General features: G+C 35.1%; 1 protein-coding gene and 1 long non-coding RNA gene across 15 annotated transcripts in view; one reads left to right on the top strand and one right to left on the bottom strand.

The window, feature by feature from the left end:
- The window catches only part of LOC145965466 (neural-cadherin-like), a 194,431-nt gene that overhangs the window by 162,996 nt on the left and 3,504 nt on the right, over window positions 1–27,931 (top strand). For 13 of the 14 annotated variants that reach the window (XR_014436721.1, XM_083089034.1, XM_083089029.1 and 10 more), the window contains 22 exons: window positions 16,944–17,087; window positions 18,397–18,512; window positions 18,910–19,074; window positions 19,190–19,327; window positions 20,098–20,284; window positions 20,549–20,782; window positions 21,184–21,356; window positions 21,594–21,743; window positions 22,027–22,332; window positions 22,444–22,717; window positions 22,942–23,150; window positions 23,259–23,591; window positions 23,780–23,986; window positions 24,073–24,344; window positions 24,562–24,767; window positions 24,843–24,985; window positions 25,075–25,686; window positions 25,912–26,212; window positions 26,394–26,583; window positions 26,657–26,898; window positions 27,442–27,657; window positions 27,740–27,895. Coding sequence is in view for 13 of the 14 variants with exons in the window: in XM_083089034.1 (XP_082945160.1) it covers window positions 16,944–17,087; window positions 18,397–18,512; window positions 18,910–19,074; window positions 19,190–19,327; window positions 20,098–20,284; window positions 20,549–20,782; window positions 21,184–21,356; window positions 21,594–21,743; window positions 22,027–22,332; window positions 22,444–22,717; window positions 22,942–23,150; window positions 23,259–23,591; window positions 23,780–23,986; window positions 24,073–24,344; window positions 24,562–24,767; window positions 24,843–24,985; window positions 25,075–25,686; window positions 25,912–26,212; window positions 26,394–26,583; window positions 26,657–26,898; window positions 27,442–27,657; window positions 27,740–27,895 (4,974 nt within the window). In the remaining variant the exon portion in view is untranslated. Of the gene's footprint in view, window positions 1–16,943; window positions 17,088–18,396; window positions 18,513–18,909; window positions 19,075–19,189; window positions 19,328–20,097; window positions 20,285–20,548; window positions 20,783–21,183; window positions 21,357–21,593; window positions 21,744–22,026; window positions 22,333–22,443; window positions 22,718–22,941; window positions 23,151–23,258; window positions 23,592–23,779; window positions 23,987–24,072; window positions 24,345–24,561; window positions 24,768–24,842; window positions 24,986–25,074; window positions 25,687–25,911; window positions 26,213–26,393; window positions 26,584–26,656; window positions 26,899–27,049; window positions 27,118–27,441; window positions 27,658–27,739; window positions 27,896–27,931 lie in introns of those variants that run through there. The other variant, XM_083089036.1, reaches the window with a different exon arrangement.
- The window catches only part of LOC145965479 (uncharacterized), a 178,054-nt gene continuing 166,426 nt past the window's right edge, over window positions 16,304–27,931 (bottom strand). Inside the window, exon 6 of the long non-coding RNA XR_014436731.1 lies at window positions 16,304–16,433. This is a non-coding gene — a long non-coding RNA (uncharacterized LOC145965479). The remainder of the gene's footprint in view (window positions 16,434–27,931) is intronic.

The following is a 27,931-nucleotide window of genomic DNA, read 5'->3' as shown; positions in this document are numbered from 1 at the left end:
TTTCCAACCGCAGCGACATACGACGACGTCGCCGGAAGAAGTTTTCCGGAACTTCTCCCGGCGCAGTTTGCGTCCTCATAACCCGCAAATTGCGAGCGACTTTAATGAACTGGTAGGATAGCGAGCGATTCTTTAGCCCTAGTGTATGATACTTGCGGTTTTTATAAAAATTTATCAGGAGAGAAACTACAAGAAAAATCCACTAAATGTGGAAATACACACTGTAAAAATGTATACTTGTATCTCTTGTTCAACATCTAAAAGATTGAATAATATTGTGAAATAATTTGATTTTTGGATTGAATAAAAATATTATCTTTGTATCACGCATGTGGTTGTATCTCAAGAATCGAAGGACATTTAGATTGTGTGATTTATAAATGATGTGAGAGAAAATTGCTAAAATTAATGAAATATTAAAATAATGGAGAAAATGGTGAAATATGGTACCAATTACTCATCGATAAATTGATGATAATGTAAAATAACCGCTATAAAATAACTTTATGTATTGATACGATCGTGACCTCATTTCTCATTCAGATATGAGTAGAAATTCATTGATCATTGTATGCATTACAAATTATATTGCATAGATCTTGATTAAGTGGTCTGTGAAATTACAATTCTATCGAAAGTGGAATATTTTACTAATCTATGTATATTATTTTAACATCATTTCGTTAACGTAAATATCATGCTAATATTAATATTTTAGTATGAAAAATTTGGAAGCTATCATGAGCAACAATCGAACCATCTTTTTGTTGCATTTTATTGTTTCGTGTAATTAATGTTTAATACTTGCATTTATTTGCTTAACGATATTTGTTTCGTTAAAATATATAAATTGATATCTAACCACAAAATATATTTCAAAATATATATTATTTTTCATGCGAATTCAAATATTTTTCTTTTCCATGAAAAATATTTTGATGAAATTAAAAAAAAACAACCGAAGAATTATTTCTACATTATTTCTTTAAAATTTGATATATATTGATATATAAAAATTGATAGATATATTTTTTGTTTAACAATAAAATATATTTTTTGAAAAATTCGCTTCATCAAAAATTTTGGCATTTGATATATAGTCTCTCTCGTAAAAATGTGAGCAGATTCATCAAAATTGATATATACTCGCATTGACAACACGTATGAATAATAGTAGCGCGTAGAATACCTGACAATAAAGTTTTATGTCCAGTGACATATAACTGAGATATAAAGCAATGCGGGAAAAATCTTCAAACCTCCGAGATCCATGCGATAGAGGAGACGAAAGGAAGATTAATCTTTCCAGTGTATAAAATGGACTATTTCCCTTTAAAATCAACATTTTCCAATTAAATCAATTTAGGGACGCGACCGGAATGGCCAATAACGAATCGCGACTAATTTTTCATCGACGATCTAAACGCGTAGTTATGCAAATCGATCCTGCATGGCACACCTGTGCACGCGTGCCCGGATTTCGCAGTGTGTCGAAAGAGATTATTTATGGAGCAAGCAATGCGGGGGTGGGAGGGAGGGAAGCCTTTATCGCGAGCACTCGAATTATTCCGCGCGAGAGAAATTAGAATTTTTAATCTCGCGGAGGCTGATCCAATCTGCCACACGGCTGCTACGCGAATTCGACAGATTTCGCGCTTCTTCGCAAAAGGAATCGAAACTCACCGCCTCGGGAGAATCGCATCACACGTTGCCTTCTCTCGAACTCTCCCGAAATTATTTTGGCAGCCTTTCAAGCGCGCGCTATGTTCGGAATTGCGGAAGAATCCGCGAACATCCGCCGTGGGATTTTCATTATCAGCGACAACGGGGGCGGGGGCCACCTTGTTCCGGGTTTAAAGTCTGATTTATAGTGCGCATCCGCGATCTAGACTATCTACTGTAGAATTCGCGGAGCAGACGGTGCACCAGGCGGACGATTTTCGTCGGAATTTCCTCCAACTTCTTCTTCCCGATACTCTAGATTAAGATTGTGTTGGAAATCTTTATATAATCAAGATTTAAATTTTATAATTATAAGCGGCTCCTAATTATTAGAATAGAATTGGAAATACTGATATAATCTTAATTTATAGTATTTAATGAAAAAATCTGGATCTTATTTTAACAATATTTTATTTTAAAATTTAATTGTCAAGATATTTCATGTTGAAAAAATATATAATCAATATTATTTTAGGACAAAATTATACTTGATTAATAATTCATAATCATATTTAACAATGTATTTTTTCACTAATTTAAAGTATTTTTTAAAAATTGACAAGGAATATATTTATTGACGAGAATATATGAAATTTAAAAAATATATTAAATTTATATTACACAAAAGCAATTACTATATGGTTGTCCTCTGTTGATTGCATGTAATTTTGATACAACAAATTACACATGTCTGTATTTGTCAAAGAGATATTATGACATATAGAGCTTTGCACTGTGTGTTTGGAAAGCTCGGGATACTCGAGATACTCGCTAACATGTATGCCTGGGGAAACAACGAATAATAGGTAGCCGGTTGCCAACAAGTAAGTTCCAACGAACATTCCACAAATTAGTATAGCATTGTTCACGCGGTCCCATATTTGCATAAAGAGGAATTTATAATAGCTCGCTTGCACAAGCTGTGTCGGCCAAATTGTCAAAACGGAAACGACAAAAAGCTTTCCATGCAAAAATTAAACCAACATACATTATACACACATATATATGCATATATATATTAATCTCGTCTCTTTTTCGCTTTAAGGGACTTTTATAATAATGAAATCATTTTTCGATTAATAATGAAATCATTTACGGATGCATTCATAATTTTGCAAAATTGTGACACAATCGCGGTTTATAAGCGGTGCAGTTTTTTAATAAACGATTTTAAAGTAATAATATATTATAATTTATATATTAATTCTATTGATATATTTACAGGTTAAGAAAATTCCAATTGAAAACAAAGTATAAAAGATCTAATGAAAATATTTAAGGAATAATTCGAACATTCTTTCAGTCATCTTTATCCTACTTTCGTTAAATTTCACTCTTTACAAAATCTTATTTAAAAAAAACCAAAACCATAATATAATTTTATTTTTGACAAATATAAAAAAACTGTAGATATTCAAAGGATCAACCTCCGGCTTCAATTTAATTAAAATTTTGCAGGCAATCTCAAAATACTCTACTTTTTAAGAGCCACGTAATTATTGACGTAATCATTGTTCGTTAAGGGGCGGACGATGATGGCGAATAAAATTCTGCCACTTATGATGAATGGATCCTAAAGATATCGCAAGAGCTAATTATCAGCTTCATTATATTATGCGTAAGCTGTCAGACCGTGCTACGTGTGCGTGATTGTAATTTCGCGAAAAGTGATTATCCTCCATATAATTATCTCAGGGAAAATGCCAGAGAAACGAAGTACATTACATCGCATGCAGCAGCCTGCACGATTAAACAAAGCAACGATAATAAAGCGCAAGTAGTGCACCGTTTGCGATCTTCATATTCTGACTCTGTCTTCATATTATGCTCGAATTACTCGTCTCGCGGTGAAAATATCAATTGTATTTGTTCAATTAAAACCGGACTAAAGCAAATTGAATACATAATAGCAGAGGAAAATATAGAGCGCGTTATTCATAAGAGGAAACTGCTTGTATCATAAAAAAATTTATAGTTTTTTTCTCTTTTATGAAATACATTTTTATTCGTTGCTGCTTTAGAGATATGCAATAAAAAAATTAAAATAGATACGGGTATATTCACCCTGCAATAAAAAGAAATAAAATTTATATTATATAAAATTTATATTAAAATATTTATATAAAATTTTTAAATATTTATTTTTAAATATTTATATAAAATTTATATTATGTTATATAATGTCATGAAAATGGATAAATGAATAAATTAAAGGATCTGAGCATTATTAAAAAGAACAAAGCTCTTTGTGTTAGAAGCTTAACCCCTTCACTGTCAGGGACCCCTATAGGGGCCAAAAAATTTCGTGCCACTTTTGCTTCATGGCCCCTATAGGGGCATCTTGAAAAAAACATGTTATTACTGTTACGATTTGATTGTCCTTGGGTATTTTAAAGTTTCTGAAGTCGCTGAATTCGAATCTGCAATCAGAATTTCGAACTTCAAAATGGCGGATCAAAATTCAAAATAATTTTGGGTTTGAATAAAAATGGGTTTCTTATCGTTTTTGGGGTCGCCGAATTCGAATCTAATATCAGATTTTCCAAATTAAAAATTGCAAATTTAATATGGCGGACCAGAACAAATAGTTGCCATACATAAATGATGTACATTTTTTTCTTCAATTACTTGTAAATCCCGCCATCTGCTGAATCCAGAGTCACGAATTATCAAATCAAGCTGTTTGCACAGAAGTGGAAACGTATACCAGTTTTCAAGAAATAAAAAAAATAAAAAAACGAAGTCAATGACCGCCACGTCCTCGATTCGTGACTCTGGGTTCGGCAGAGAGCGGGATTTAAAAATAATTGAAGAGAAAAATATACAACCTTTATGTATGTCAACTATTTGTTCGAAGTCTGGTCCGCCATATTGGATTTGCCATTTTCAATTTGGAAAATCTGATATTAGGTTTGGATTTTGCAACCCCAAAAATGATACACATTTTTATTGAAATCCAAAATTATTTTGAATTTTGATCCGCCATATTGGATTCACCATTTTGAATTTTGTAATTCTGGCTTTAGATTCGGATTCGGCGACCTCAATAATATTTATATTGACGAATTCATGCAATTTTAAAAACTTTTTTCTTCAACACACTTTTGGCACGGAAAGTTTCTTTTCGCTGGACTGTGAAGGGGTTAATTAAAAAACAACGCAATATTTTGCTTCAAGTCTCACGCGTGACGTCTGCAGACATATTCAATTTTTATCAAAGTCAGTGCGGATAAAAATGTTTTTGCTAGAAATGTGCTTCACAGTTTACTATGAAAATTTCCTTACGGCAATCATAGTTTTTTCCTCGGTTACGTTGCTAATTACCGCGAATAAATCCGATTATCGTTTTTTTTATTATTTTAATAGAAATGCGGGTCTTGGTGCGTTTATAAATTCGGTCGAGTGGATCGTTGGAATTTTTACGTCTTATATAAAGCTTCCGGTGAATGGTCTTCTTTTAGAGCGCCGTCAGAGCACACACAGGATAATCTTCCTTTTTCTTTTTACATTGAAACGAGTGAGGATCGCAGACATAAAAAAATTGCATGGAGACGCCGGAGATTACGGCACTTTTCCTCCAGGATAATATTGTCGCCACTTGGAGAAGCGTAGCCGCTTTATTCTTAATCTTTCTTGTCCTCGACGCGCAAATTTCTTTCGCTATTGAGCACTCGAGTGGACGACGCAATATCCCATCTAGAAAATCCTACGAGCGCTATTCCTCGACTTGTTCTCCTGTATTTGAATATTTTTCACAACCGACCGAGGATACTCCGTCACGTTTCAATTGTCGCCGTTGCATGAAAATACCCGAACTGAGATATTTTGAAGGGAAATATTTTCAGTTGCAAATGGCTGCATGAAAGACCGATATTGAAATGTAAATATCAATATTGACAGAACAGATAGAATGTAGCTGTAAACTGCAACCATATCAACTATCAATGATAGATTTCGTGGGGAAACTCCCGAAGTATGGCTCCATTTCAATTTTCCTTTAAAATGTTAAACCAGTTGTTAAAATGTCTTTTTAAGTCAAATAATTGATTTTCATACATATTTTAACACTTAAGCGGATTTAACTTGTATAATAGAAAAAAATTACCGAACAAAGAAAAGCTTCGTTGAATAAAGACTTTTGAAATTTAATTCATCAAATTTTTTCTTCTTTATTATCATACATATCTTTATAATTACAGATATTAATAAATTAAGAATTTGAACATTTTAGTTGACATTTTCAACATGATATATCTATCATTACTTAAATTATTTTATATATTTATTAAAATAAAAATAAATTAAAAATAAATTAAAATAAAAATAAATTATCTACTATTATTTATTTTTCTTTACTTTATTTTTGATATAGTAATTTGTTGTAAATTACTTTTATTATATATTTTAAATTACGTCTATATATTTCGCCAATTTTATCACAGATTTGCGTATGTTGAATAAAGTATTGACGTGAAATATGGTGCGTTAGAAAAGAATTAATGATAGTCGTAAGGAAAACTTAGTTTGCCTTTCTTCGCCACTCGAGCAAATTTTCGACTCGATACAAACATTTCTTTGTGCGGAGCGGAAACATTTTCCCGATTTTGCACGCTTCCGATCGTGGATCAACGTCATCCACTACATAGTCTCGTTTGGCAACATTATTCTATTTTAACCCACAAAGAAGTTCTCTTCGAGCGATATCGATAAATCTTTAAGCAAACAAAACCTTCGAAAGTTACTCCCTCGAATATACGAGCACGTGGAGTATCCTCGATAAACACGTGGACAAGAACGACGATACGCACTTTACAATATAATGCTTTTACTATTTTATATGTCGAGTAACAAAAATTTTCGCAAGAGAGAGATGGACTTCAAGTTGACAGAGAGACTCTCAGAGAAAATCTTTATAATTGAAGGAAAGTAATACTTTAAATTAGTTTATATATAATAAATAATAAATTGAAAAAAATAGAGAATAATTTATAAACATATAATTCTTGTAAACACACACTTTTTTATAAATTTTATTTTTATATTGATACAGCGCTGAATGTTTTATTTGATTTTGCAAGAGATTTCAATCAATTTATTTGAACGAAGTTGAATGATGGGGAACATATATCCAATATAATATCGATATAAAATAACGGAAATTTATACATATCATTCTCTTATAAAATGTATGTATACATGTATATAATAATTCACGAAGAGATTCGAACGGTTATTTAATTTATAAATGTATCACTGTTTGTTTAGTTTTATGAGCTGCTTTATATGTATTTTGGAGAAAAAACACATATATAAAATAATGTTCAAAATCGTTTATTTTGACAACAAGTGTGAACAAATTGTGAGCAATCGAGTACCATGTATAATTTATTAAAAAATAATGCACTCAGAGGTGTTCATGATAAAATTTATTTAATTCTTTTGTTTATTTTTAATTTTTTTTCTAGGGTGAATAAAAGCAATTATCTGTGGACAAATTGTGGACAATCAAATGCCATTGAATTTTATAAAAATTCGCTTTTCGGGATGCAATTTCACAGATCTTCATTGAAAATTGTCTTTATCTACACAGTAACTACTTAGTGTCTTACTTTACTGATAGCAACTACTTACTTGGGGCGCGAAGATAAAGTAAACTTTTTAGCTGCAACTAATTCTATATCTCTTTCCGTATTATACTTGGTAAAACCGAATGCAATCTCGGAGAATGGTTGGCAGAGAAAAAATCTTCACTTAACCGGAGATTTGCACGGTGCAATGTATCGCAGATGAAACCCCCCGACGAGCCCGAAAATAACGAGAAAGACGAGGAAAAAAAAAAAAAGAAAATCCGCGCAGGATTCATGGACGATTTTTGACCGCGATATTCGCCGAGTGACTTCGCCGCTAAAATAATCCTCGTCGCGTGCGCGCGGCTTTAACATTTCCCGATAAGCAAAATATATCGTCCCGGCCGAGCGTTTGACGTCGCCCGGTCCAGAGAGATATATGGCTCTCACTAACACCCCCCGTGGGTTACCAAAGTCGGACGGTAAATTCCCACTCGCCGCATCCCCCCTCGTTATATACATACAGCCGGGGAAAAATATAATATCGAACATTTCGGACGCGGAGGAGCAGCGAGAACGAACTTTGGAAAATTTCAGAGTTCGACATTGAAGGCTGTAAATCTCTTTCTTGTCACTGATCGAGAGACGAGACGATATGTTCCGCTCATTTGATATTCCACGTCTGTCGCGCCTGAAAGTTTGTCGTCCAAGGCGCGCGTCCTCGTCAATTTCTCAAGCTTTTTATCGGCCATTATACGCGTCTGCACGTGGCTATAACTTTAAAGCACGTGATCATTTAACCATTTATCGCGAAATTTTTTCCTCCTCGAAAAGTATTATTAATGTAAGATCGTGTCTGTCTAAGATATGAAAACTTGATCATAAAATTCGAAACTATTGACAGACATAGAAAACTTGATGATTGGATTAAGACGTAATTGATTCCAAACTGGCAAATTGTATTTTTGCTGTGTATCTACAATAAATTGGCGACGTAACGTTAATATCTGAACAGATCGGTTCGATTAATCAAAGAGTTGAATCAAGCGAGGTCGGTGAACCCAGGACACCTCCGTGCGATATATACTCTAGGCCACCGGAAGGATTAATCCTGAGAAAAATTTACGGTCGCGAGGAGATACGACCGTGTCGAGACAGCCGGTGTATACGCACATCGTTCCCGCGATTTATGTCCCAAGGAGCAAAACGGCGACGAGTAATGGGGCTGCGATACAGTCTCGCGTACAGACTGACAAGTGAAATACGGAACAGATCCGTGCATTTTGTTCAAGTCGCGCGGGCGGACGGCTAGGGCGAATTATGGGCGACATTGTGTCGGCATCCTCTCCACAGGATCCGATTCCGCTTCTCATTTCTCTCTCCGTCTCTCTCTTTCCATCCCTCTCTCACCCTCTCTTGAGTCTCGCCGTGAAACATGGATCCGATAGCACGCGTGGACTCGATACCACGTGGCCCCCGGAATTCTACGCGCGCGACGCCATTTTTTCGACCCGATATATCGCCGCATATTTCTCTCGTCCGAGATTTATTCACGTCGCGAGAGGGAAGAGGGGAGGTAATTAAGTCGGGCATTTTTTGTCGCGGGTATTTAACCGTGTGAACTGTGGGACTTCTTCAGTTTCTAAGGACCGTGTGCGGTTGTGTCTTTTTTTTTATCTCGCGCGGTTTCACCCGAGACGTATAACGGAAAATTGCGAAAAGACGTTAACGTAAGGCGCGCGAGAGGAAAGAATTTTCATCTTATTTTTTTCAATTTTATTCCAGCGAGATCGAATAGAACCGGTAAACCGAGAGCAAATTTACCGCTCAACATTGTGACAAGATTCCTGTACAAATTTATTCAGATGGATCACCTCTCTGGTAGGAGAATGGAAAAACAGCTGCGATTTATTCGTCAGGATATCAAAGATTTACAAATTAAAAATTAAACAATAATACAAACATACTTTTAAAATGGAATCGAATATGTATAGAGTTATACTCGGTTAAAATCGTGCGAAAAAGTTGGCAATATGTGGCCGCGACGGGATTATATGATGTCATCCGTGGCGAAATTTCGTCGCGAAACTCGTTCATCGGTTTTTCTTTTTTCTTCTTTTTTTTTTATTATTGCGTAAAGAACAGAATTTCCAAGTCCCCCCCTTTCAATCCGCCAAATCCTCGCGAAGGCAGGAAACGAGAGCAAGATGGCTGAAGTGCTGGTGGATTACCCCATTCCGATAGGTCGATTTTTCACGAAGACATGACGAAAGAGGGATGTCGAGTGACGTTGCGGTGAATCTAGGTGAATCAATCTCTGTCTCGTTACAATCTGTCGGTTTCATGAAGTCGTACATTCGCCTTCGATATTTTGTCAGAATCGATTGTTCATCTCCGCATCCGGGCCGCTGCTCGAGCGAGATTAATAACTACGTGTGTTGCGCACGTAACATCGGAAGACTAATTAATCGTCTGTCGGCCTTTGCGCGGGAAGGTAGAGGATCGAGATATTAATAAGCTCACGGCGTCGACGATGGTAGTTGGAATTGTTGCCTGGATTCTCGATTACGAAAGTTAGTAACGATGCTGTTAATTATGTCGATATCACTAATATCGCAGATAATTTTGTAGAACTTTGGTGCAAAGAGACAAAGAGATAGGGAGGGCAAGATCACTAATATCTTAATGATAATTCCACAGGATAACTGTAACATTTTCGGCAAATAAATGTAATAATACAGATAAATGTGTAATAATTAAGCATATTTTATTTTTTGATGATTTTATTTATGCATATGCATTTGATGCGTGCGTATTAAATTGTAAAGGATTAATTTAAGAAGGATAATTATAGAGAATTAATCAAAAATAGACTATAATAAGCTTAGATTATTTTTTGCAAATTTTGGAATTCGAAAATTATCAATAAAATGCGTTACATGTTAACGTTAACCACGTGGCCGACTTTAATTATGAAACTTTTCGAAAATGGCCACTGCGGTGCTTTATCAGCGATTAAATAACAGCTTCGTTAATTATCGATTACGTTCATTTTCAGATTAGCCCTCTTTGTATCTTTATTATAGCGTAATAAACGAACTCCGCGAAAAATCCCACGCGCATTCGATATTACGCGAATTAATGCGGTTACGTCAGCGACGAGACGGCGACATATCGCAATTACGCTAACGAGTAGAACGAAGTTTTGAACCGATTTTTTTTTCTATTCCCGGAGTCACGATGGTATAAACTTCGCGCAACGCGAGAGTTGATCATCCGGATAATTAATTTGCATCGCGCGTGCTATCACTATAAATTTGCGGCAAAATTCTGCAGCAGTATCTCTCTCGACTGTACATACACTGTAATTTGCGTTAATCGATTAATTGGCCGGCTTCCAATCCCATCCATCCGCCCGCATTTTGTAGATCGTTGAAGCGGTAAACGCGATCGCGCTCAAAAAGATTCAAGTAAAAAAATTTCCTTCTGGGAATAAAAGAAATATTCGTAATGTTAAATCCTTGGCGGATTGCCGTCTGGTTGAAGAAGAACAGAGAATTGAATTAATTAGGATTTATGCTAATCGATGTTGCAACTGTTCCTCAGGGTTTCGGTAAAAAGGTGATTCAATTGAACACAATCGGAAAGTATAACATCAAAAGCCTCATCTTTCTCTAGAAGAAATCCTCACGAATGAAATCGCTTTTAAATTTAAATTATATTTGACACATCTAAGCTTATCACAACATTTACATATATTTCTCTCATACATTTTTATTGTAATGGATTCACTTAAAAAAATAACGCGAAGAAAGAGGAGGAGAGCGAGTATGTTTTTTAATTTGTTATTTTAAATATATTTCAATAATGTTTTTATTATTTTATTGCCGAGTTTTGTATATCTTTCTATATAAAGTTGATATTAGAAATTTAAAAGATTTGATTAACAGCTGTGGAAATGAAAAAAAAATATTTTTGTTTACAGAGAAAAAATGTGAATAATATCTAACGATAATCTTCAACTAGTCATTCATCATATTCAATTATGTTGTTAATAAAACAAAAAGCAAGTTGAGCAATGAAATTTTGCTAGAGGCGGTAAACCGTTCTTCTCTCTTGGCAAAATCGTCAATCCATTCGCTTTATTACACTGACAAGGTGCATTACGGACCATAAAGCAATCAAGAGGCGAACGGATAAAAGTGCATCGTAAGTCTCTTTTCGAAACCGTGAAGTACCAAGGGTATTCTAGATCAATCATTAAAACGTTTCATGAAAAGATCTGTTGATGAATCTGATGTTATAATATTTTGCTAAACAAAAATGTCAAGAAATAGATATTTATCTCATCATATATATAATTAATGTTAATAATTTCATTTCATTAATTGAATGAATTATTACTTTTTCAAAGATTTTATAATAATTACATTAAGAATATCAATCAAGAGATGATTCTGATAATGTAAACACGGCGTCTGAATATTTAAATTCGCTAATTGTTATAAAATATGAATATAAATATATTATAATATAAATATAAAATATATCAAATATAAATATAAATATAATATATATCGAATATAAATATAATATACGACTTCTCTTATTTACTAAATATTACAGAATCAAAAGCAAATGTGAAATCATCATTAATAAATGTTTCGAAATTACATCTACCACGATATAACTCATCGTCAGATATATGGAGTCATATTATGGTAATCTGAGGTTAACAAAATTTCGAAATTAATCGAGGCTAAATTCCTCGCAGACGTAATACTAAGTGATACCGCTGTAAAGGTCGTCGGGGGCCTTAATTCACCAGCGTGCAACTACAGACCGGAGGTGACCGTCTCGAGGGAGCCGTCTTGGCGTTAACGGTCCACCCCCTTCGCGAGATCGAGAGTGGCGAAAAGCCTCGAGGGTGCTCGTATTTATAGGAACCAATCGAGTGTTGCAGGGTGCGGCTAAGAAGCGAATGTTCCTCTCGGCGTCGTCGGGACGACGTAAAGGGTAGACGAATAGGGGATGGGGAGGAAGAGGGTGGAAGGGAGAGGTGGGGGCTTCATCGATTTCTTACCCCGTGGCCCAGTAACGCGTTTCGTGGGACCGTCGTGTGCCATCATTGGGTGTAGCTTCCCCCGGCGAGAGGATCTTGATGCGCCACAAAATGCACCGAACTCGAGAAAATCGCCGATTGTCCCGTCGATCGTTCGCGTCGGGTTTTTACCGCGACGGTACTTAATCCTCTCGTTAGAGCAGAACTTTGGCTATTTTACGACTTAGAGGCGGACTCCTCTCGATCTTTTGCGACATTAGCGGGAAAAGTTTACGTCTCGTTATAAATAAATTTGAAATAAATATAAATTTGATAATGCGCGATTATTTATTGATCGATAGGTTAATATATCGTTTTATAATTGCGTCAAATTCCAAATATAATGCCATTAATTCCATGAATAAATCAATAATTAATTGGAATATCCATTAGCAGCGTTAAACTGTTTGCAGATAATTTATTAAGTGTGCATTATCTGTATGCATATCTATGATATTACAAATTTTTGCTATTGCATAGATTATATCCTTCATCCTCTCGGATTAAAAGCAACCAGAATTTTTTTATTTGTAATTAAATATTTTTATAATTTGTAATTAAATATTTTAATCATATCATATCTAATTCAAGTTTGTATAAAATTGATAATTATTAAAATGATTAAAATCATTAAGTTATTAAGTGCAGTCATCCGGTTACTTTTCTCGCAAAAAGGATGGATATTTCCTCGCGAAGAATTTTGAAAGAAACATTGAATCCGGTATTTGGCGCGTGTTAATTAAAAGTTGAAATCTTCGGGGAAACTTTGAGGACGAACTTTCACGGTGAAATAAAGATGTATACCGGCTTGAGTAAAACTCGAAAGTTCACGAGGGAAAGAGAGACGGGGGACAGTTACGTGTGCGTTCGTTAATTCCAGGAATTGTGTACCATCAACGTTTCTCTCTCAAGGAAGATAAATTCCGCAACTTTCCCTCGCTCGCGATCCGTCTCGATTATGCTAATCTAGTATCGCATTAGTGCGCGAGTACGATTTGCGTAAAACGTAAACGCATCGTGCATCGTGTATCAAGCCGATGCGATCTATTAGAAGGAAAACTCTGACATTCCCGTTAACAATGATGTACAACCCGGAGAGCGGGTAACACATTTAACGCGATAAGCGCAATGATGAATTATCATTACGTAAATTTCATCTATCACGACGCCTCCGCGCGCCCCCTCCTCCCTCTTCGCGGGGGCGGGGGGAGGGGAACACATGCACGCGTCCGGTATGTGTAAAACTTTATCCCGGCAACGTCGGCAGCAACATGCTTGCGAATCAATCACGCTTACCTAAATCCATTATCGCGGGCGATCTTGGTGAAAATGAGCCGCGGTTATTTTCCGCGGGTTGCGCGTTAGTCACGGGCGACGTGATAAATTTCTTGTAACGACAACGGTTTAATAACGATCGACGGATTAATAATCGATGCGAGCGCACGGAAGTTTAACGGCACTTGGGGGAGCGATAACAAATTTTCTCGCGGCAGATCGCTCTATCTCACAGCCACGTGTAATTGCGCATATTGATGATGCGCACGGTCTCTCGCGATGGATAGCGTACGCACTGCTTTCCGTTTCTGCGAGTTTATTTACATAGGGAGAATTAGATTAACGCGAGCTCTGCTCGCGTATCGCGATAATATTACATATTCATGTAATTTACAACAGTGTTTTCCGACTGTTCTCCCTCTCTCTCTCTGTTTGAAATCGTGTTGTTTAAATAGAGTAAAGTACAATTTATTCGACAAACAGAGGGAGAAATATCCTCGGCGATACGCACCGCGGTAGCTGTCAATTGATTCTCTCTGGATTATTGTGTCATTAAAATTAAATAACGAATCGGATAATTGAATATTTGCATCTTTTACAAAAAAAGCTTCCCTTGAAAAATATTAATCCTCGTTGAAAAAATGAATTTATTATTAATTGTTTGTGAGGATACGAAAAACTACGCGGTCATCGTTTGATGATGAATAAAAAAAAGCACACTTGCAAAATACTTCATATCTAATTCCTATCAAAAATAAATTATACAAAAGAAGAGAGAGGAAGGTTCTTTCCTGGATATAATTAATCGTTAATTAAATAACGAATCGGATAATTGAATATTTGCATCTTTTACAAAAAAAGCTTCCCTTGAAAAATATTAATCCTCGTTGAAAAAATGAATTTATTATTCATTATTTGTGAAGGATAAACTTCTCGGCCATTGTCTGATGATGAATGAAAAAAAGCACAATACTTCATATCTAATTCCTATCAAAAATAAATTGTACTAAAGAAGAGAGAGGAAGGTTCTTTCCTGGATATAATTAATTAAATAACGAATCGGATAATTGAATATTTGCATCTTTTACAAAAAGCTCCCCTCGAATAATATTAATCCTCGTTGAAAAAATGAATTTATTATTCATTATTTGTGAAGGATAAACTTCTCGGCCATTGTCTGATGATGAATGAAAAAAAGCACACTTGCAAAACAACTTCATATCTAATTCCTATCAAAAATAAATTATTGTTCTAAAGAAGAGAGAGGGAGATTCTTTCCTGGATATAATTAATCGTTGATTAAATTAAACAAAACTCATACAACGCACCTACACACACGCTTGTATTAAGAAATTCACATGTATCTCTCGCTATTTCTGAACTATCTTACTTTGCGAGGGAGAGAGGAAGAGATGCGCGTCTGGATTAACTTAATCAACCCGAGTATTTGCCGAGGAAAGGAAACGGTCTCGGAGTTTCGACAAAGATGGAGAGAGAGAATCCTTGGTGGGATACTCGGGGCGAATTGGCCGCGGTCTCGGCAACATCACTGATCACGCTAGCGGAATTTGCGGAATACATTTTAATAGATTTTAATAGATTCCCCGCTTAATGCGCCAATTCGTTGTACATACATTTCCGGTACATAACGCCGATGTTGCTAAATAAATACACGCTCGATTTGCGCCGCGTGCTCTTTTAAACAGCTTTAGCCAACGCGACACAATAAACGACGCGCGGATGTACAATTTGCCGGATAAAGCGCGATACCATCCGATTGATTCGGCGATTAATTAAAATAAATTCGACGCGCGGCTCATTAATCGGTGGTGTATCATACGGGCTTCTATCTAAACTTTTAATAATGAGAGCGAATGTGTAATTAATCGTACATTCCGTTTTTAATCTCTTCATAATGGACGCGTCATCGCTTTGAGCTGATAAAGTGACAAATCCACGTGTTCATTTATGCTACGGATGATGTAAAAATTATGCGGAATTTATCGACGCTTGCCATCGTAAAATGCAGTTAAGAGCTTAATGTACCAATCTAGAAGAAGCATCTGTAATTATACATTTTTCTCCTAACGGGCAACCTAGTTCCATCAATAAATGTCTACTTCTGGAATGAAGTGCCGTTATCTGAAACTACTTAACCTTCTTGCCATCGGCGACCGGTAATTGCCCATCTTAAATTTCTGTAACGGGGCGAAAAAATGATTAACGGTTCGGGATTCTTTATCGCTCAAGTTCCGTACTTTAGCGCAAAGTATATTAAGACCAAACCGCGAGAATATATAATGCGTGGAATAAAGTTAGGATGGGCGAGTTTCGAGACTCCGCGATAATATCCTCTCTTTTGCATCGTTCAGTATAGCTCTTTTTTAATTATGTATCTCGCCGATACATTTATTATTTATCAGTCATCTTTACTTTACCCAAGATTCAGCTCGCAAGATTAAGCTCGCTGCAATCACGATCATAATCGGTATCGTCTATTACTATTCAGAGATATTCACGGCAATGAAAAAATGTTTAATTAATTGTGTGAATAATATTTTGATTTAAAATTATTTATTCCATAATTCTTTTTACAAAATTGTAGACAAACTTTATTTTTCATAACGAGTTTTATCATGTCGTACAAAAATGTTTGCTATTCAGTCGAGATTTTAATATATAATTGACTCTTCTACAGAGGCTCTTGCAAGTTTCTTGAGAGCAATGAAACTTGCATGTGTATGGATGTAGAATATTTCCGGTCCTATCTGGAATTCAAAAATATGACTAACATGCTATGTGAACTTTGCATTCAATACTGCCAAGCAGACGCTTGTAGTTGTTTATTGCATTTGCCATATAAAACGTATCATTTATTCGAAGGGAATAAACTCGAAATATATCTGACGATCTTGATATTAGCATCGATAATTTATTAATATTTTTTTTTTACAAAAAAGACTAGTTAGATATAAATATATATATTTTTATTATTATTTATAAATTATTAAATAAATTATTATTATAATAATTATTATTATTAAATAAATTATTATAATAATAATTATTAATATAAATTATTAAAATACAATCTTAAGAAAGAGTATCTCGCTTTTTTTCATCTTTCAAATCGGAAATTTTTAGATTTACAAGCAATAATTAATTTTACAAAATTTAATCGTTAGAAAAATATTTTGAGCTTAAGTGATTGTGACACAATATGATTCCTTTGGTATGTTGAAACGCTCTGATCTAATTACTAAATTTCTTTGTTACAGTAACGAAATTCATCCGCATAGGGATAGCCGACAAGAACGATAATCCCCCATATTTCGACAAGGGCCTCTACGAGGCTGAGGTAGACGAAAATGAGGACATTCAGCACACGGTACTCACCGTCACCGCCAAAGATCACGACGAGTGTAAGTACTTGCTACTTTAATAATATTACCGCATTAAAATTGTCGTACCATGCTTTCATTTTTTTACACAACAATTAAAATTATAATGAAATTTATAGCCCGCATATACTTGTAATTATGTAAATTTCTGCCACATGTATCTTAGATATTATTTAATCGATCTGCCTAAATATTCATAATTAATTGCAAACATGTAAATGTGCGAATTAATTAATACGGAAGGGGAATTACTTCGAATTGTGATCTTTTTCATTCATCACCAGGTGACAGTTCAATGCGATGACATGCAAGTTTTCACGAGACCACTTTGCTCCCGACTATCATATTTCATACAAGGATTATCATTTCCGAAAATTTAAATTATTCTATTATTCTCCAACTTATGGTCTAAAACTGACAATTACATTTGTGTATTATGGAAATTTCGGCTGAAGCATTTAAGCTCGGTAGTAAAACGCGGATTGTAAGCGCGGAAAGTTCGCAATATGCTTTGAAATAAATTAAACAAAGTTCTCTGTTGCGTTTAATTTGTTTCGATATTTGATCTTTTTAAAGGGATGCGGTTAAACAAATCGTTAAACGAATATTCACAGTTTTGTAGCTGAAAATATTTTATTCATGGTTTAATAAATATTAATGATGCATCTGAAATTAATATCTGTATTGCTCATTGTATAATAAATACACAAGAAATGTTCAAATTTGATTCAAACTGTATTCTTTTTTAAACCGAATACATAGTCAATATTACGTAAACACATTAACATGACGGCACGTGAGGGATGATATGCTGTATGCAATTAATATCTCGCATAAATAAATGTACCGTTTTCTCCTCCATGTGTTTGTTTATGTGTACATCATTATTTCTCTTCTATTTTTATTGGTTCAGCTAAAAATCACACAGATAATGCTACGTAAGTTAAATTATGCAGAGATTATTAATGATGTTGGAAATTAAATTCTGTTACCAAAAGGGGTAAAATCCGAATCAAATTTGAACATATAAGGAAATCTAAAATCAAAATTACTGAATATAATTTTTTATTAGACTCTCGTGTCTATATCATTATGAAACGCTTGAATTATCGGTGAGATATATCGAGAATAGTATCGAGCAAAGTTGAGATGGCGATCGAAGCCGACACCCCCGCACCAGCACCGTCCAAACTTTCTTACGCGATAAAACTCGCTCGCAGCGAAAACTTTTATCTCGAAATTCATTCGATTGCAACGCGGAATGTCGGAGAGAGAAGAGAAGTCACGACTTGCTTTTATTAAAAGCACCCTCCCTTTTTCTCTGTCGCAGCCTCGCGTATTCGATACGAGATCACGAGCGGGAACATAGGCGGTGCATTCGCCGTGAAAAACATGACCGGCGCCATTTACGTCGCGGGTGCGTTGGACTATGAGACGAGGAAGAGGGTTGGTATCACCATTAATGTCATTCGAGCGTGTCGACTGGACGCTTTTACTCCGCTTTACTAACTGTCTTTGTTTATTCAGAAATTATTTAAAATGTCACGTGTTACAGAAGCTTCTAACAATTAAGTTTTTTTGCACTTTTTTAAAATCGCTTCTTTTAAAGATAATTAAATATTTTTTTTAATTATTTAAATAATAGAAAAGACAGTTTATGATTTTATTTATATATATTATATATTAAAATAAATGTTTAATAACATAAAATAATCTACAATGTGATGATAAAAATATAATAGCGATTTGATTAATTATTTTATACATGTGTAATATTTAAAAAATGTAAAATAGAAAATCTCCGATAGTATATCTTGACCGTAAAATTAATTTTTTTCTGTAGTACGAGCTTCGGCTTACTGCTTCGGATAACTTGAAGGAGAATTACACGACGGTTGTAATTCACGTGAAGGACGTAAACGACAACCCGCCTGTCTTCGAGCGACCAAATTACAGAACCCAAATTACCGAGGAGGACGACAGGACTCTGCCGAAACGCGTACTCGGGGTAATTGCTCTCTCCTTATGTAACATCGAACTTCCGAATTGTGTATTCTGAATGGACATTTACCGTTGACCGCAACGCATTTACGGTAAATTTGCAATTAATATTTGATCCTCAGGTAACTGCGACTGACGGAGATAAAGACAGACCGCAGAACATTGTATACTTCCTAACTGGACAAGGTATCGATCCCGAGAATCCTGCTAACAGCAAGTTCGATATCAACCGTACGACTGGAGAAATCTTTGTTCTGAAGGTTTGTTTCCTATTTGATCAATATTATCTTATTATTGATATATTGATTGATGATGTTATGTCTTCTTATAATGAATATTATTATTAGAAACAACAATCCTTGCAATAACAATTAATAATATTATGTTAATATTACTAACATTTATGTTTATATAACAATATTATATTTATGTAACAATTTATTATATTTATATAAAAATAATTTTGCTTTATACAAGATATAAAATTATTATATACATTTTTTGCATCGTTATACATTCTCAAGTATCAATAGATAGAAGTTGAATTGAAAAAAAAATAACACTAATATTCTTTTCATCAATAATTATTAGATACAACAGAATTAAACAGCTTTATCGAATTAATTTTTAAGGATTTTCATATTAATGCTACAGTATTTTTTTAAGTAATCTGAGATGAATTTCGCTTTAATAAGTTTGATTTGAAATTTAAAAAAAAAATGATAAAATGATCCTTTCAATTATCTCTTTGGTTAAAGATCAATTTGAATTGATATTTAAACACCTGGTGTAATCTGACATCTGGTCGACATGGAAATTAATTCTTCCATGACTATAGAATGTACATGTTTGTGCACGTGTGACGCTGTGCAATATCGTGATGGAATAATAATTCAAATATCGACTCCGCGAGATGATATTGAATTTCGGATAAAGACTGTGTCAATATATAACATCCTCGTCGAGAATCCTACGTTTAACTGTCTTCTCAAACGATCCTCATGTGACTCTGGCTTTCTTCTCCCGGCAGCCGCTTGACAGAGATCAACCAAATGGCCGAGCACAGTGGCGATTCACCGTATTTGCTCAAGACGAGGGTGGGGAAGGTCTCGTGGGATATGCTGACGTTCAAGTTAATCTCAAGGACATCAATGACAACGCTCCAATATTCCCGCAAGGGGTCTACTTCGGCAACGTCACTGAGAACGGCACCGCAGGTTTGTGGAGAAACCGTCAATTGAAATAGTTTAGAGACCGCGGTTGTATTTCCCTATGTTACGTTGATTGCGCACCATTATAATTGTAATATATTATAGCAATAAATTTATATTATAGCAATAAATCTAAGAGACATAGAATTTCATCTTTAATGGGCTAGCAGTTCAAATATTATGTTTTAGAATATATTTATTAAAAATTTAATTTTTTCTTAACAATAGAAGGATGTAAATTTAATAGCTTTTGATACTTTTTTTTATTAGGAATGGTTGTAATGACGATGACTGCCGTGGATTACGATGATCCAAACGAAGGCACAAATGCAAAACTCATGTATTCTATCGAAAAGAATGTCATCGAGGAGGAGACTGGCTCGCCCATTTTCGAAATTGAACCGGAAACTGGTGTAATCAAGACTGCAGTATGCTGCTTGGACAGAGAACGCACACCGGATTATTCTATACAAGTCGTTGCAATGGATGGAGGGGGGTTAAAAGGTAGAATTTTCTCTTGATAATTCCAATAGCTCAATTATTAATCATTAATAATGTCGCATTTAGATTTTTATTGAGCGATATCTAAAAGGATTTAATAATACAAGCATGACAAATTTTATTTAGTAAAATATTAATCGTGAAAGTAAAAAGGGGTTGGTTATTTCTACATTTTATATTTTTTTGTTATGCTTTATATTTGTTCAACAAGATAAAAACATCAATTATGTTTTGCGTTTCTTTTACGAGTCACGTTTTGGCTTCAAGTATTCATCTGCAAAAGTTAGAAGTCCGCATCACCATGTGTACAGAATGGCTATTTCCGGGCGCGTTTTACATATTTTAAACGTTTCTTGGGATATTCCATCGAGAGCATTGTGTACCGCATATACTTTTCCTCTCAGGTACCGGGACGGCATCGATACGGGTAAAAGATATAAACGACATGCCACCGGCGTTTACGAAAGAGGAGTGGTTTACCGAAGTGGACGAGACGGAAGGACCAGATCTGCCGGAAATGCCAATACTCACTGTTACCGTTCACGACGAAGACGAGACCAATAAATTCCAATACAAGGTATCTCTTGCGTTTGCGATATAACGCTTTTAATCAGATAAAAAATTAAACGAGAATAGATACAATTAAAATTTAAAAGAAAATAGCAGTTAGAACACTGTAGTAATTTCGCAAAGTGTTTTATCGCATTTATTCTTGATACTTTCCCATTTGAAATAATACAGTCAAAGCGCCTTTTTCCATTCAAAGCTGAAAAGAAAACAGAACGATTAAAAATTCAATATTTATCGCTTTTAGGTAATCGAAAATAGCGGTTACGGTGCCGATAAATTCACCATGGTACGAAACAACGATGGCACAGGATCGTTGAAAATTGTACAATCGCTGGACTATGAGGACCAACTGCAGAGTAACGGCTTTAGGTTTAGGATACAAGTGAATGATAAAGTGAGTAATGAGGAAAGGATATATAAAATGGATAAAAGAATGATTAAAAGAATATATATGAAATTTTAGAAAAAAAAATTAAGAGATTGGATTATATATGTAAAGAATTTTTATCTATAGTATAATTTTAATTAAATCTCTCTCTCTCTTTTTTTTTGAAAAACAATTTTTCTAGTTAAAATTATAAAATTTTTTAAGAAGACTGTTCTTTTAATTTACGAAAAAATATTAAATATAAATTTTCATAAATATGATTTAAGCTAATCAACAAACACTTTTTTAGGGCGAAGACAACGATAACGACAAATACCATGTGGCCTATTCTTGGGTAGTTGTAAAATTGCGAGATATCAACGACAATCAACCGCAGTTCGAGAAAGCCAATATCGAGACTACTGTTCCGGAAAACGCCCGCATAGGTAGTAGCCTAGAAACGTTCAAAGCCACTGATCCAGATCAAGGTGGAAAGAGCAAGGTTTCCTACTCTATCGATAGAAGCTCCGACCGAAAGAGACAATTCTTCATCAACGAAAATGGCACCGTATCAATACAGAGAAGTCTTGATCGCGAAGAAACTCCTCGACATCAGGTAGATTATAAGATGTCAATACGAATTGACAGATTGTTATAAATTATTACATTTATTGCCAAAAAATCATAATAAAAATTGAAAATAAAAATAAAAAATTTGCTGCTTTAGGTTAAAATTTTGGCAATTGATGATGGAATACCACCTAAGACCGCCACAGCCACCTTGACAGTCGTTGTACAAGATATTAATGACAATCCGCCGAGATTCCTCAAAGACTATCGACCAGTCTTACCAGAGTATGCACAAACGAAAAAGGTCGTTGAGATTCTCGCTACTGATGACGATGATCGATCGAGAAGCAATGGCCCTCCCTTCACTTTCAGGATGGATCCTAACGCAAACGATGTTATCAGAGCTAGCTTTAAAGTTGAAAGTGATAACAGTAAGTTTAATTAACAAATTATTCTTTATTATTATATATTATTTATTATCATTTATTATAATATAAATTATTTTATATCGATATATTTTATTTTATATAGATTTTCTCGAGTAATTTTAATCTCTTAATTCCTTTTTAAGAATATATTAGTATTCTTTTTTATAGAGTAAAACATTTTAATTAAAATAAAATAACACATCATTCATATTCTTCTTATTTTGCAGAGGGAGCCAATGGAGATGGAATGGCTGTAGTATCATCTTTACGATCTTTTGACAGAGAACAACAAAAGGAATTTTTAATCCCCATTGTCATCAAGGATTCTGGAAATCCTTCTATGTCTGGGACCAGCACTTTGACGGTTATTATAGGAGATGTTAACGATAATAAAATGCAACCTGGTTCCAAGGAAATCTTTGTATATAATTATGCAGTATGTATTTACATTAAATTATATTCAGATTTTAGTTGTAAACTCTAGCTGTATTTATTGTAATTTCTTGATATAATAAATAATCCATCATTCATAATTAATTTTCAGGGACAATCGCCGGATACCGAAATAGGTAGAGTCTATGTGTACGATCTGGACGACTGGGATTTGCCAGACAAGAAATTTTATTGGGAAGGATTGGAGCATGCACAGTTCAGACTTGATGAAGATACAGGAATGATTTACATGAAATCCGGCACGCACGACGGCAAATATCATTTACGGTTTAAGGTCTATGATCGGAAACACACGCAGACAGATGTACCCGCGAACGTAACTGTCACCGTAAAGAGTATTCCGCACGAAGCAGTATTAAATTCAGGCTCAGTTCGAATATCCGGAATAACGGACGAAGATTTTATTCGTGTTTGGAATTATCAGGTAAGAATTTTAAATCTAAATAAATTATATAAATAAATATTAAAAAATATTATTAAAAAACAAAAGCTATTAATATGTTACTAATAAAATTTTTTTTTATTAAATTTAACTTTTAAGCAAAAAGTTTCTCTTTGAATTTATTTTAATCAATGGAAAGAGATAATATATAACATTTTTTTAATTTTCAGAATCAAACTCTGTCGCGTAGCAAAGCGGATCTATTTAGGGATAAGTTGTCGCAGCTGTTGAACATAGACAGGGATAACGTAGATGTATTCAGTGTCCAATTAAGAAGAGTACATCCACCATTGACAGATGTTAGATTCGCTGCACATGGTTCGCTGTATTATAAACCAGTCAGGCTTAATGGCATTGTGCTTATGCATCGTGAAGAGGTAAATATCATTTGTAAGGTTGTTTGTAAAGAAAAAATTTCAAATAAGTTCTTAAACGACGTTGATTATTTGATTATTTTTAACAGATTGAGAAAGACGTAGGAATCAATATAACTATGGTCGGCATCGATGAGTGTTACTATGAAAACGAGATGTGTGAAGGCAGTTGCACGAACACCCTTGATATTAGCAACCTACCATACATGGTGAACGCGAACAGAACTGCCCTTGTCGGCGTACGCGTAGATGTGATAGCCGAGTGTACTTGTGGAGCGCGAAACTTCAGTAAGGGAGAGTCCTGCAGGAACAGTCCTTGTTACAATGGCGGACGCTGCGTGGAAGATCGGTTTGGATTATCGTAAGTGAAAATAAAGCAAATTTTGTATATCACAAAATTATATATATTTATATGAATTTTGCGTATTAAGAAGAGTTAGTAATAATTCAATGAATATATTAAATCGATTACAAAAATTTTCTTAAATAATTTTTATTTATCAATTCCTTAAATAATTTTTATTTGCCAATTTTTTTGATTGCCACAATAGCTTATGGGTTTTCCTTTACTATTTTAGATGTCAGTGTCCATCTGGTTACAATGGTCCGAGGTGTCAACAAACGGCCAGAAGTTTTCGAGGCAATGGTTGGGCATGGTATCCCGCTTTAGAGATGTGCGATAACAGTCACTTGAGTTTCGAATTTATTACGAGAAAGTCCGACGGATTATTATTATACAATGGTCCGATCGTTCCTCCCGAAGTTGACGAAATAATGGTTTCCGGTAAGATTTTTATATTCTTTTACATGAGCAATTATACAATTAATAATGTCTAAATAATTTTTTTTATATCAACAGATTTTATTTCGGTCGAATTGGAACGTGGTATACCGAGGTTGCTGATCGATTTTGGATCCGGCACTTTGGAATTGAAGGTGAAACCAAAGAAAACCTTGGACGACGGCGAATGGCATCGGCTTGATATTTTCTGGAATACAGAGGTAAAATAATATCAAATAAATATTGTCATAGTCTTTTGCGATTTGTCTAAATTTGAAGCGACTTTAAATGCGAGTTTTATATTTTGCAGACTGTGAAACTCATCATCGATTACTGCAAATCCGCGGATATATCCGAACTGGAGGATGGAAGCCCGCCGGAATTCAATGATACCAGTTGCCAGGCCACGGGAACAGTGCCGCCGTTCAATGAATATCTAAACGTGAACGCGCCATTGCAGATCGGCGGTCTTTATGTGGAGCAATTCGATCCGTCGCACTACAAATGGAAATATATGCCAGTCGGCAAGGGCTTTGATGGCTGCATTAAAAACCTCTTCCACAACAGCAAACTGTACGATCTCGCTCATCCAGGTCTGTCGCGAAACAGTGTCGCCGGTTGCCCGCAAACAGAGGAGATCTGCAATAATCAAGAAGCGACATTCCGCTGTTGGGAGCATGGTACGTGTGTAGGTAGCTTTACCGAAGCGAGGTGCCAGTGCAATCCCGGCTGGACTGGTCCCGGATGCATGACACCGACGATCCCGACCACCTTCAAACCACAGAGCTATGTCAAGTACGCATTGTCCTTCGAGCCAGATAAATATTCTACTCAGATGCAATTGAGATTCCGCACTCGCGAGATTCACGGTGAACTCTTCAGAGTGAGCGATCAACACAACAGGGAATACGCTATTTTAGAAGTGAGTGTTTGCGACGTATTTTAATACTTAAAAAATATTCTTGTTTACAATTTCTTTTCGATTTTTACGCAATTTATGATTTTAGTTCAAATTATTTATTTTTATTTAAATTATTTAAATATATATATTTATTTATGCATGTATTTATCATAATTTTGAGATAAATTAGGCTCGTTAGAAAAGAAAGAATGGAAATAACTGAAATGTCTGTCTTTATAATTCCAGATCAAAGACAGCAGACTGCACTTCAGGTATAATCTGAACAGTCTTAGAACAGAGGAGCGTGATATCTGGCTTTCGGCGATAGCCGTTGATGATGGACAATGGCACACGGTCAGAGTATCGAGATACGGATCTGCAGCGACCCTGGAACTGGACGGTGGCGAAGGACGAAGATTCAACGAGACCTTCTCCTTCGAAGGACATCAGTGGCTCCTAGTAGACAAGCAGGAAGGTGTCTATGCCGGTGGCAAAGCGGAATATACTGGCGTCCGTACTTTTGAAGTTTACGCAGATTATCAAAAAGGTAATTTGTGTCACTTTACGAAAAAGTAATTATAAATATGCATCTCATGAAAAATTTAATAAATATCTATATACATCTATATATATCTCGACTTTCTTAATAAATATCTATATATCTCGATTTTTTAATCAATGAAATTTGTTAATATTAATTGTATACAATTTTTTAATAAAAATTTTAGGTTGCTTGGACGATATAAGATTAGAAGGAAAACACCTTCCACTACCTCCCGCTATGAACGGTACTCAATGGGGTCAAGCAACGATGGCGCGAAACTTGGAAAGGAATTGTCCATCGAATAAACCGTGCGCCAATGTCATTTGTCAAGATCCTTTCGAGTGCATCGATCTTTGGAACGAATATGACTGCACGTAAGTATTATTTATCCTATTCTTTTATTTTTGGAACGATTAATACATTATATTTCGTTTTTTCCTCACACAGTTGCGGAGAAGGAAGGATTCCATCGCCAGATAACAAAGGATGCATGGATAAGAACGAGTGTATCGACTATCCCTGCCTGAACGGTGGCAGATGCATCAATCAGGATCCGCGATTCCGATATCGATGTATCTGTCCCGATGGTTTTTGGGGCGAAAACTGCGAATTGGTGCAAGAAGGTCAAACGCTCAAGCTCAGTATGGGCGCGCTGGCGGCCATTCTTGTCTGTCTTTTGATTATTCTTGGTTAGTATATTCAAGCTAATTGATTATCGAATATTTTAAACCCTAAATACATAGCTTAACACATGCCTTTTATATTTTTATTATTTTATGTGTTTTAAATATACAAAATTCTTTTTTATTTTATGTTTGATCACGTCCAATTATGTTTCAGTTCTCATATTTGCGGCACATATACAGCCGGATTGATTGAAAAATAAAAAGTTATATTACGAAAGCTTATATTTTTTTATTTTATTCCTTCTATACTATTTTCTTTTTGCACTTGAAAACTGCTTTAATTTTTGTCTCGTGCCTATAAAAACTGCATTTTTAAAAGTCTATTTAATGAGCTTTCGTTTAAAAAAATGTTTCAACTGACAAGACTGATACCTGCTTTGCACATTATAACATCGTAAATTTAATTTCCGCAATGGACTTTGTTACACTTTGCACTTACTTGAACTCCTTGAATTAAAAGAGAAGTATTACTTTGAAATTGATAAAATGATGAATTTTTCTACTCGTTCAACTTTGATAATACGAATTATTTTGTCGATATTTCAGTTCTCGTGTTGGTATTCGTCGTTTACAATAGAAGACGAGAATCTCACATAAAGTATCCAGGTCCAGACGACGACGTGAGGGAGAATATTATCAACTATGATGACGAGGGTGGCGGAGAGGACGACATGACCGCATTTGATATCACGCCCTTACAGATCCCGATTGGTGGCCCGATACCGGAAATGGGCGGCAAGATACCTCCGTGTAAAGTAGCCTGTACGTGTCATACTTTTTATTGCTTGTAAAACAAAATAACTTATAAGAATTGATAATCCATAAGAGTATCTCATTTCTTTAGATCCTCTTGGACCGGAGCCGAATGTCGGCATTTTTATCGAGGATCACAAGAAGAGGGCAGACAGTGACCCGAATGCACCGCCCTTTGACGACTTGCGGAATTACGCTTACGAGGGTGGCGGAAGCACCGCAGGTTCTCTGGAATCATTAGCGTCCGGTATGTAAAGAAGAGAATTTTTAAAATATTCATTTT

This window comes from Camponotus vicinus, unplaced genomic scaffold, assembly GCF_025532165.1.
Source record: "Camponotus vicinus isolate PSW18456_S1 unplaced genomic scaffold, iyCamVici1.0 SCAF_14, whole genome shotgun sequence".
NCBI classification, from domain to species: Eukaryota; Metazoa; Arthropoda; class Insecta; order Hymenoptera; family Formicidae; genus Camponotus; species Camponotus vicinus.
The sequence above is the reverse complement of the archived record's forward strand: the minus strand, read 5'-3'. Positions and strand labels throughout refer to the sequence as shown.